This window comes from Ambystoma mexicanum, chromosome 8, assembly GCF_040938575.1.
Source record: "Ambystoma mexicanum isolate Mex_15411 chromosome 8, UKY_AmexF1_1, whole genome shotgun sequence".
NCBI lineage: Eukaryota > Metazoa > Chordata > Amphibia > Caudata > Ambystomatidae > Ambystoma > Ambystoma mexicanum.
The window spans coordinates 3,282,927-3,295,128 of NC_090929.1; the positions used below are offsets into that span (position 1 = coordinate 3,282,927).

Sequence of the window (12,202 nt, forward strand, 5' to 3'; positions counted from 1 at the left end):
TGTCAGACCATGTGCACAGCATTTGAATCTAAGCAGATACAATCATCAGAAAATAAAATACCATTCATTCATTACTATGGTCAGCTTTGGTAAATTTGTTATGGTTTCTCTCCACATCTGCCTTCTAGAAGAACTTTAGTCCCTCCTAAGTTTACTCATTTACTCCCCGGATACAGCCGTGTGCCCCAGGCCTAGCAACCTCACATTGGCAGATGATCAGAGGATTCTGCTTCCAGGATTCATAAAAATACACGCACAATGTACGCATTTGTTAAAGTTATTTAATACAGTTCTATGCCAAGATCACATGGTTTGGTTTTGCAGCTTGAAGGTAAAGTAACAGGCAGGTTATGTTTTGCATTGTTTCATCGCTGCAGTCCACAAATACCCCTGTAATTGGGCAACAATGGTTTGAGCAGGTTTACACCTGGTTGGGCGCAAGACATTTTAAGTTCAAACACTCCCAGGAGAGACAGTCCTGGAGCCACAACACATTTAGGACTTTGGACAGAACCAAAGAACCAGAAAATCCAGTGACACCGATAGGAAATTCAAGGCTGACATCTAGGACCCACAGGGACTCGGTCCAGTGCAGGAAGTAGTAGACCTCAATTCTACAGCCTCCAACAGATATGGAACAATTAAAGTGCAAATGTTCCCCCTGCATTCAGACACAGGAGGTGGCGGCTGCTTCCTGCGTCCCTGAGAATTTCCCTTCCTTCAGCAAAGCAGCTGCACCAATGCAGCCTTCTACACGCCCTTAAAGTCAAGGCCACAATCCCACTGAAAGCCACTTCCTTCAAGGAAGTATTTACAAACGGAACAACATTTCCTGACTGCAAATGTCTTACAGGAAACTGCTACCCACCGCACAGCAACGCTTGAGACAGGGTACCCTCCGGTGGATGCAAAGAACACACCTAGAATGGCACCCCAACACAGCATCCGTGGCAAACTTGTTCCTCCAGCTTCCGAAAATAAAAAGTGTCAGTCATATTAGGAAACAAGACATGACTCTAAAAAGAACATGAAATTATTCAAAATAAATACAAAATAAATACTCAGTAAAACCTAGAGCTGCTTGAACGGAATGTGGGTCGAGCCCTTGAGAATAAATGGAAACGATTGACATTCATTGCAAGAGACACATTCTCCTTGAACCAGACGCACCATCCCCCAAGCACACAAACATGTCACATACCTTGGTCAAGAGGGGTTCACGAGGAGCAAAACACAAACATCCCCCCCACGGAATAACCCGCCACAACGGCACAGCATTTGACGGGACACAAGACCGGCAGGGCGCAAGGTAGGGCATATGGCCTGTGCACCCAGGTCACCTGATGGGGCATGGCCAGGGATTGGGTCCACGGGAAGGGACAAGGCCAGTGTGTCCGGCAGAAAGGATAGGTTACGGCCTGTTTCTCCAGGCAGTAAAGATGGGGTACAGCTGTTCTTCCGGCCAGTGACTTGGCACAGTAGCTGTAAATACAGGATGTCACAAGTGGAGGACAGTTTCCAGATCACATAAGGCAAATACATGTGTCATGATTTCACATGGCAGCTATTCAGCAATCAAATATTCAGTATTCTTTCTGAAACCAGAGCAATAAAAACAGCAATTCTGAATTAAATAATCATGAAAACCTATTGTGGGAACAATGTGTGTGAAGTTGGGATTGATACCCACAGAGGGCAATCTTACACTGTTAAATACCCACAACGTACAGATTGTGTACATGCCTCCACACTGTACACACGCCTACATTGGTGTATGAAGGAGAGGGCTTGAAACTATTGAGAGGACCAAAATTGGGCAGAGGACTAACGGTCCTGCCCACCCCACATATGCAGACAGGAAGCATTCACAGTCCATCTGGAGCCGCCCGCACTCAGGTGCACATTCTAATAGCAGCCTCCAAGCATGATGCCCTCAGAATTACATGTCGGAAATGTCACAGAAAATAAATACAACACTGTGTGGTCACTCAGAAAATCAATCAATGTTCTTTCCACAAAATGAAAGGTATAATCGCACCCCCGCCTCCCCCACATACACAGACTCGCAAGCCCCACAGGTTTCACAATGCTTCCTTCATCCATTCTTGGTGCACTTTACACACTACATCACCAGAAGTCAGTCAGGGAGGACCCATTTTTCTGCAAGCTCAATGTATGAATTTCCCAGGGGGCTTAAGTGTAGACCCCCCGCCCTTTTCACAGGTTTCCCATATTTCACTGGGCACGCAGGCACAAGAGAACATTCAGCGTCCGCGGCGGGTCTCTCCTTGCAGCTTTCATGAAAGTTGAACATGAATACATTCTAAAACATACGATAATAAATGTAAACATTGGCAATAAATATCCGTAGGGAATCCGGCTGCACCATCTCTTCGGGGGTCATTCCAGGCAAGAGGCCATGGTGCTGGAAGAGCCAGCGGAAGTGCAGTCCCTGTAGATTCACAGGGGAGCGAGGAGCCCCCTCTGCCTCCTTGCTCGAGGTACGTGTCAGGTATAGTCGACTCAATGCATTCACAGAATGAGAAGCTGCTACACCATGGGCTTTGCCCAAAGCTATGAGAGCGGATCGGTGCCCTCACCGGGACTGCACCCCTAGGGAGATCTTTAAGTTCTCGTACACTACATAGCTGATGCTGACCGCAGGGATCACCTTCATGAAGTTTGGAGCCAAGCCACGGTAGAGCCCGAAGGCTCCCTCTGTTTTCAAGATGTGCTTGAAGAGTCCACTCATGCTGACTTGGGGCGCTCCCTCAATTGAAGCTGCAATGGAAACACAGGGTTAGAGGACAGAAAATAAAACAGCAGGCTTCTGTCTTGCTATCGGGTGGCCCGGAGTCTAACCTTGGGCCTGCATGCGTGTCCTCACTAGAGCCAGAGGGTAGCTAGCCAGCTGTCCACAGGTACTGGAGATGGTCCCACAGGCCAACAGAACAAAGACTCCAGGGTCAGCGCTGTTCACTGCGAATCGCTGCAGCCAGGCATTTTTCAGCGTCTAAAGAAACAAAAGGAGATCAAGAGGCTTAAGTAAACCAGTGACAGAAAGGGTCATGGGTGACATACAAGTGGCATAACAGGTCAGATTAAGCAGGCCCAGGCAGTGCTTAGAGCTCCGAGTTTAGCACGACTCCTCAATCTTGTAGACATGAATTATTTAATCCCCAGGATTTGCCTTCAATGGCTACCAACTTAATGGATATTGCCTTCAGTGGTAGTGACATTACCGCAAAACAAAAGACACAAGGGCCATTTCCAGGCCACTATCTCTGCCACCACCTGCCTGAAAACCCGCTGCTCCATTAGGAATGCCTTCAAGGTCAAATGCAGTTTAGACTTTCTGCAGCACTTTTTAAATGTTGCTGTAGGCATGGAGCGAACTACACCAAACCAAGCCATCCGTCTCCTCCACTACTTCCCATGGTTAACTAAGCCACAGGCTAAAGAAAAGAGGGCTCAAGGACCCAACGGACAATCAACCTTGCAGTTGACTATAAGATATATAGCAAAGACGAATGCTCTCCATTATTTGAGGTGCCAACTGTGAAGGCAATCACTTCCTACCGCCGTAAACTTGAGAACATTCCCTTAGTCAAAGTAATACTGTGTTACCATGTATTGTTGCTCCCCGCCACCCCCCGTTTTACTTCCAAGAGCTAGCCTTGATCACTCAACCACTGCTACCACCGGGTGAGCCCAGAAGCCAAGGATTAGCCAACTTGCTAAGATTTGGGAAGCCAACATCATCTACCGACCTTAGAACTTGGGAGTCGTCATGACCAAAGTGCAGCATTGAATAGGACACGAGGGAGGCGTTTCGCACAGAGCTCAAGGACAGGGAGGGCATGCGAGAGGAGTTCCAGGGAGGAGGCAGGCGTTTCGACCAGCGGGGAGGTCCGGAGCGGGGAGGTCCGGAGCGGGGAGGTCCGGAGCGGGGAGGTCCGGAGCGGGGAGGTCCGGAGCGGGGAGGTCCGGAGCGGGGAGGTCCGGAGCGGGGAGGTCCGGAGCGGGGAAGGCAGGAGCGGGGAAGGCAGGAGCGGGGAAGGCAGGAGCGGGGAAGGCAGGAGCGGGGAGGTCCGGAGCGGGGAAGGCAGGAGCGGGGAAGGCAGGAGCCAGGGAGGTCCGGGCCGGGGAGGTCCAGAGCCGGGGAGGTCCAGAGCCGGGGAGGTCCAGAGCCGGGGAGGTCCGGAGCCGGGAAGGCAGGAGCGGGGAGGTCCGGAGCCGGGAAGGCAGGAGCGGGGAGGTCCGGAGCCGGGAAGGCAGGAGCGGGGAGGTCCGGAGCCGGGAAGGCAGGAGCGGGGAGGTCCGGAGCCGGGAAGGCAGGAGCGGGGAGGTCCGGAGCCGGGAAGGCAGGAGCGGGGAGGTCCGGAGCCGGGAAGGCAGGAGCGGGGAGGTCCGGAGCCGGGAAGGCAGGAGCGGGGAGGTCCGGAGCCGGGAAGGCAGGAGCGGGGAGGTCCGGAGCCGGGAAGGCAGGAGCGGGGAGGTCCGGAGCCGGGAAGGCAGGAGCGGGAAGGTCCGGGGCCGGGAAGGCAGGAGCGGGGAGGTCCGGGGCCGGGAAGGCAGGAGCGGGGAGGTCCGGAGCCGGGAAGGCAGGAGCGGGGAGGTCCGGAGCCGGGAAGGCAGGAGCGGGGAGGTCCGGAGCCGGGAAGGCAGGAGCGGGGAGGTCCGGAGCCGGGAAGGCAGGAGCGGGGAGGTCCGGAGCCGGGAAGGCAGGAGCGGGGAGGTCCGGAGCCGGGAAGGCAGGAGCGGGGAGGTCCAGAGCCGGGAAGGCAGGAGCGGGGAGGTCCGGAGCCGGGAAGGCAGGAGCGGGGAGGTCCGGAGCCGGGAAGGCAGGAGCGGGGAGGTCCGGAGCCGGGAAGGCAGGAGCGGGGAGGAGTCCTGCGCGGGAAGGCAGGAGCGGCGGGGAGGTCCGGAGCCGGGAAGGCAGGAGCGGGGAGGTCCGGAGCCGGGAAGGCAGGAGCGGGGAGGTCCGGAGCCGGGAAGGCAGGAGCGGGGAGGTCCGGAGCCGGGAAGGCAGGAGCGGGGAGGTCCGGAGCCGGGAAGGCAGGAGCGGGGAGGTCCGGAGCCGGGAAGGCAGGAGCGGGGAGTTCCGCCCCACAGGCAGGAGCGGGGAGTTCCGCCCCACAGGCAGGAGCGGGGAGTTCCGCCCCACAGGCAGGAGCGGGGAGTTCCGCCCCACAGGCAGGAGAGGGGAGTTCCGCGGGCATGAAGGAGTTCCATGCTGAAGGAAAAGAGGGGCCGGGGGAGTGCTGTGCAGAGCTAGACAGGAGAACATTCCAAGAAGAAAAAGGCAGAGGTTCTGTGATGAGCTAGGGAGAGTCAGAGCAGAGTAGTAAATGACAGGAGGAAGACTATCGAGCTAAAGAGAAGAGTGTGGAAGAAATAATTAAGATAATGCAATGAATCAATTCAAATTTAGTTAAAAAAACTGTTGGCAACGCTCTGACACACAAGGGTCTGGGACTGGTTCTATGCTCTACTCCTCAGGATGCAAAGTCTAGTCCCCAAGCACAGGCGTAGCACGTCCAGGCTAGAGGGTCCAGACATGTTATGCCTGGTTTCCTAAAGTGAGGCTTGGTTTCTAAATAATCTTGAGACCCAACGGGCACGCTTGTCATCTGATGACCAACAAGGGCACATAGGGAGAACACTTCCAGTAAGGATAAACCCTGTTCACTGTCCCAGGCAGAGTGGCCAGAGTTGGTACAATACAAGCTTGCTGATTTGTCCCAGAAATGAAACGTGCAGGAGGGAGTAGAGCAAATGCTGAGGCGTAAGTGTGGGAAGGGCAGGGCCTGAGGCAATCACTACACGCCATACTACCCAACCACGCATCTAACAAAGCATTACCACTGTAAACCAGTCATAGCTGTAGCATATTTGCACTTGGAAACTCTAATCTATACATGTATGAGTAGATTTAAATATGCACCCAATCTCTGATAAAAGTTGAATTTAGAAGTGTACCCAATTGCATTTAGAAGTGTAACCAATTGCATTTAGAAGTGTACCCAATTGCATTTAGAAGTGTACCCAATTACATTTAGAAGTGTACCCAATTACATTTAGAAGTGTACCCAATTGTTTTTAGAAGTTGCGGCCAATAGCCTCTCTGAGAAAAGTTGAATCTAGAAGTGTTCCCAATTGCATTTAGAAGTGTACCCAATTGCATTTAGAAGCTGTGACCATTTGCATTGAAGTATACCCAATTGCATTTAGAAGTTGCGCCCAATAGCCTCTCTGAGAAAAGTTGAATCTAGAAGTGTTCCCAATTGCATTTAGAAGTTGCGCCCAATAGCCTCTCTGAGAAAAGTTGAATCTAGAAGTGTTCCCAATTGCATTTAGAAGTTGCGCCAAATAGCCTCTCTGAGAAAGTTGAATCAAGAAGTGTTCCCAATTGCATTTAGAAGTTGTGCCCGATAGCCTCTCTGAGAAAGTTGGACTTTGAAGTGTACCCAATTGCATTATAAGTTACTCCCAATTGCATTCTAGAAATTGCACCCATTAGCCTCTCTGAGAAAAGTTGAATTCAGAAGTGTACCCAATTGCATTTGAAGTGTGCCCAATTGCAGTTACAAGCTGTGACCAATAGCCTCTCTGAGAAAGTTGGAATTTGATATGTGCCCAATTGCATTTAAAAATTGCACCCAATAGCCTCTCTGAGAAAGTTTAACTTAGAAGTGTACCCAAATGCATTTAGATGTTGTGACCAATAGCCACTCTGAGAAAGCTGAATTTAGAATATTCCTAACCGCATTTACATTAGGAATATACAATACATTAATATAACTAACAGTATAGCTGTGTAATGTAGAATCTAGACGGCAACTAAGATTCTGATACAAAGTTGATTTAGATGCATACCTAATACCCTCCCCTGTATAAAGGTGAATTGGAAGAAGTACTTCCACCTGCTCAATTCCTTTAAGATAACTAACAGCTTAGCTGTGTAATGTAGAATCTAAAACGGTGACTAATAATCTAACACCCTCTCTATGTAAATTAAATCTAGAAACTGACCGAATACAGGTGAACTCAGAAAGGTAACCTACTAAACTTATATCATCTCTGCCGGCAAATTGCATCTAGAGAGCTTCAAATAGTCTAATTTCGTCTCTGACCTGTTGAACCTAGAAGTGTGCCTAAAGGCGTGACACCCCGATCCTATAACTACAATCAGGAAACGCTCCTAAAATCAACCTAAAAGTCCACACCAATCATGAGCGCACCCACCCCATCAGAGTCTCTCAGAAACGAGCCCCGTGGACCACCCAACACTCTCCGACCTGCCTTCACTCCCGCCCCCTCCGTCCCAAATCACCCCACCCTCCTCCACACTTGCTTCCACTCCCCTCTCCAAACACCAAGCCAGAGGAGCACGATGGCGAGTCACTCACCCTAGGACCATTCATCCCCTGAACCCCACCACTGACCCGCCAGCATTGCCCATACCTCCCTCCCCTCACTATCAGACCTGTCACACCCCACCCCGAAATCACCCACCCACAGCCTTGCCCTCATACCCCTACCACCTTCCCCCCCCGACCGCACTCTTTCCCCTCCCTAAAAACTGCGCGCCTAGCCCTGGCACGAACCGAAGCTGCTTCCCTCTCTCCCTCTGACCCCCCTACCCTCTCCCACACACCAGTCGCAGCAAAGAATCTAAAGAGGAAACGCTCCTGGTCCTCCTCAATCTCTCAGCACTCCTCGCCTCCCCTGTCTCTACCCACCACCTCTCTCCCGCAATCTCCGCCTTCCCCCATGGCCGCCCCCTTTCTGAAACCCCTCTCCCTCTCCCAACTGCAACGGAAACTCCCAGCCGCCCACACCTCTCCCTCAAATCCCCCAACCCAAACCCGATCATCCCATCACACCCAGCCCCGCCCGAAACCTGCCAATGTTTCCGCCCGCCTACTATTCCCTTCTAGCATCACTCACCTTACCCCCCCCCGTTCCACTCCCTCCGCCACCGCTTCAACCCGCTCCAGCACCGAGACCTACCTTGCCTGCCGATGTGAACTGTATCCTATTTAACGCCCGTTCCGTAGCAAAAAACAGACATTCCATCTATGACCTCCTCACCTCTGCCAAACCTGACCTAGTTTTCATCACTGAAACCTGGTTCTCCAATGACTTTGGCCCAATCGCTAGTGAAGCCTTTCCCCCTGACTACTCCCTCTTCCCACTGAACCGTCCGTCCAGAGGAGGTGGGGTAGCATTCGTCTTCAAATCTCTCTTCCGCGCCTCAATCATAGACAACCAACCCTCCATCCCAACCTGCGGATCTCTCCTCGTTAAACTTTCCCTCTCCCCATCGCTCTCACACAGCTTCCTAATAATCTACAGGCCCCCTGGCTACGATAGACAATTCGCAAACAACCTTTGCGATTCCATCGCCACTCTCCAACTAAACCATCCCAACCTCACCCTCCTTGGTGACTTCAACATATGGCTCGACATCCCCACCAACCCTATGACACACTCCCTGGTTGACGGTTTAGATGCAATTAATCTTCAACCCCACATAAACGGCCGACCCACTACAAAGGACACACTCTAGATGCCATCTTTAGCTCCAACACCCTGATTCATTTAAAGCCCCCCACCCCAGTCATCTGGTCCGATCACTTCATACTCTCGTTCGCCATCCACTCACCCAACCCCCTTCCCGTACTCGCATCCGAACCTCCGAATTTACGCAAATGCTGGAAAAAACTAATGATCACCCCGGACCTAGCCGAGGCACTCCTCCAATCTCCACCACCCACCTGCCGTCCCAATAACCAACTATCCCTTGAGGCCTTTGACTATTGGCTCAATACATCTCTTCTGCGACTCACCTCCCCGCCCCCGTGTAAACCATCAACCCGCCGTGGCCCTTTCCCCAGATGGTTCACCCCTGAGTTGAAGATCACTAAACGAATTTACAAATACCTAGAACACAAATGGGAGAAACAGGACCACTTTGGCCCAACACCTATATCAATACCAGGCCGAAATTCGGAAAGCAAAAAAAGCCCACTACAACTCCCGAAACCTAAACTGCAAAAACCCAAGCAAAGAACTCCACAAATCATCTCAGAATTCACCAATCCAGCTTGTAATACAACTGTCCCGACCCCCTCACAATCACTCTGCGACTCACTCTCCCTCCACTTTTACAACACGGCTATTGAAAGAACAAAAACTCTAAATACCAAACTGGCTCTACTACAGCCTCCAGGCAACCCTCTGCCCATACCGGCCAAACCTTCACCCGCGTCCTCTACGCAACCAACGTTTGAATCCTTTAGTCCAATATCACCAGAACAATTTCTCAAACTTCTATCTGCTTGCAAACCATCTGGATCACCACTGGACCCTTGCCCTGCCACAACCCTTAAAGAAGTTTTTGCTTCCACCTGCGCAGGCGAACACGCAAGATCTATCATAAATTCCTCCCTCTCCTCCGGTATCTTTCCCGACGCATTCAAAATAGTGCACGTCAAACCTCTAATTAAAAAACCTTCGCTCGACCCTCTCGAGCCCAAAAACTACCGCCCAATCTCAAACACCAGGTTCCTTGCCAAACTCATTGACCGAATCGCCTACTCCCAACTAAATGCCTTTGTCGAAACCAACAACCTTCTAGACCCCGCCCAATCAGGCTTCAGATCACGTCACGGAACTGAAACCACCCTAACCTCGATCTGGGATGACCTTAAAATGACAGCAGACTCCGCGGGATGCGCCGCACTAATCCTCCTCGACCTATCGGCCGCCTTTGACACGATCACTCAATCCTCCTAGACCACCTCCACTCCCTAGGAATTTGTGGAACCGCCCTTAAATGGATTGCTTCATTCCTCAAAGATAGGCACCAAATAACAACACTCTCCAGCTTCACCTCACAAGCCCGACCAGTCAACACGGGAGTCCCCCAAGGAGCATGTCTATCCGCCCTCCTGTTCAACCTCTACCTGATCACCCTCCCACCAATAATTTGTTCTCACAATATCCTGTGTTACAACTACGCTGACGACACTCAACTAATTCTAAAACTCCAGAACTCGAAACCCAACTCCCGACCTGACCTGGCATCCTGCCTCCTTAACATAGAACTCTGGATGACCCAAAGCCACCTCCTTTTAAACCACTCCAAAACAGAAATCATGGTCTGCGTCAACTCCGACCTTCTTCCGCACCCACTACCCTGGCCACCAGCCATGGACAACTCACCGACACCCTCCAACACAGTGAAAAATCTTGGATGCACCCTGGACTCCGACCTAACACTCTCGCGCCAAGTCAACAATGTCTCAAAATCCTGCCACTACCACCTCAAAAACCTTAAGCGCATCTTTCCATACCTCTCATTTCCCAACAGAGTCTCTACAGTCCAATCAATCGTCATATCAAGACTCGACTATGGAAACCCCCTATACCTCAGAATTCATACCTACCAACTAAATAAACTCCAAAGAGCACAAAACGCGGCAGCCAAAATGCTACTTGCGCTCGGTCCAAGAGACCACGTATCCCCAGCCCTTAAGACACTGCACTGGCTTCCAGTAGCCCGTAGGGTGGCCTTCAAAACTTTATGCCTCTCCCATTGAGCACTGCATAAAACTGGACCTCAATATCTTCAAGACAAGCTAATACCTTACCACCCCACTCGCACCCCAAGATCAAGCTCAGCCGGCCTCCTAGTAATTCCTAAGACAAACTCAATCAGGTTAGGCGGATCATCATTCTCAGCCCTGGCCCCAACCCTATGGAACTCGCTCCCATCCCACATCCGCCTAACTGAAGACTTAACGGCCTTCCGCAAACTACTGAAAACCTGGCTCTTCCCCCAAGACTAAACGGTTCCAAACTAGCTTCATCACAATAACACCGACCCAGCAATCGACCTGATGCAAGAAATGTACAGCTAAACAATCTCGAATGTAAACTATAAAGACAAACAGTACTAAACGAGCAATGTAATGATGAGCGCCGAGAGCGGATGAGTAGGAACGAATGTAGAGGATTAATGCAGTTGGCGGATGATTGTGGAGGGCGGATGATTGTGGAGAGCAGATGATTGTGGAGAGCAGATGATTGTGGAGAGCAGATGATTGTGGAGAGCAGATGATTGTGGAGAGCAGATGATTGTGGAGAGCAGATGATTGTGGAGAGCAGATGATTGTGGAGAGCAGATGATTGTGGAGAGCAGATGATTGTGGAGAGCAGATGATTGTGGAGAGCAGATGATTGTGGAGAGCAGATGATTGTGGAGAGCAGATGATTGTGGAGAGCAGATGATTGTGGAGAGCAGATGATTGTGGAGAGCAGATGATTGTGGAGAGCAGATGATTGTGGAGAGCAGATGATTGTGGAGAGCAGATGATTGTGGAGAGCAGATGAGTGTGGAGAGCAGATGAGTGTGGAGAGCAGATGAGTGTGGAGAGCAGATGAGTGTGGAGAGCAGATGAGTGTGGAGAGCAGATGAGTGTGGAGAGCAGATGAGTGTGGAGAGCAGATGAGTGTGGAAAGCAGATGAGTGTGGAGAGCAGATGAGTGTGGAGAGCAGATGAGTGTGGAGAGCAGATGAGTGTGGAGAGCAGATGAGTGTGGAGAGCAGATGAGTGTGGAGAGCAGATGAGTGTGGAGAGCAGATGAGTGTGGAGAGCAGATGAGTGTGGAGAGCAGATGAGTGTGGAGAGCAGATGAGTGTGGAGAGCAGATGAGTGTGGAGAGCAGATGAGTGTGGAGAGCAGATGAGTGTGGAGAGCAGATGAGTGTGGAGAGCAGATGAGTGTGGAGAGCAGATGAGTGTGGAGAGCAGATGAGTGTGGAGAGCAGATGAGTGTGGAGAGCAGATGAGTGTGGAGAGCAGATGAGTGTGGAGAGCAGATGAGTGTGGAGAGCAGATGAGTGTGGAGAGCAGATGAGTGTGGAGAGCAGATGAGTGTGGAGAGCAGATGAGTGTGGAGAGCAGATGAGTGTGGAGAGCAGATGAGTGTGGAGAGCAGATGAGTGTGGAGAGCAGATGAGTGTGGAGAGCAGATGAGTGTGGAGAGCAGATGAGTGTGGAGAGCAGATGAGTGTGGAGAGCAGATGAGTGTGGAGAGCAGATGAGTGTGGAGAGCAGATGAGTGTGGAGAGCAGATGAGTGTGGAGAGCAGATGAGTGTGGAGAGCAGATGAGTGTGGAGAGCAGATGA

General features: G+C 51.4%; 1 protein-coding gene across 5 annotated transcripts in view; it reads right to left on the reverse strand.

Annotated features, from left to right (window-relative positions):
• Positions 1-265: 265 nt before the first annotated feature.
• SLC25A25 (solute carrier family 25 member 25) overlaps positions 266-12,202 on the reverse strand; it is a 102,337-nt gene continuing 90,400 nt past the window's right edge. For all 5 annotated transcript variants that reach the window (XM_069609098.1, XM_069609097.1, XM_069609099.1 and 2 more), the window contains 2 exons: positions 2,863-3,013; positions 266-2,781 (listed from right to left, as the gene is read on the reverse strand). In XM_069609098.1, the coding sequence (XP_069465199.1) occupies positions 2,597-2,781; positions 2,863-3,013 (336 nt within the window). In that variant the 3' untranslated portion in view covers positions 266-2,596. The remainder of the gene's footprint in view (positions 2,782-2,862; positions 3,014-12,202) is intronic.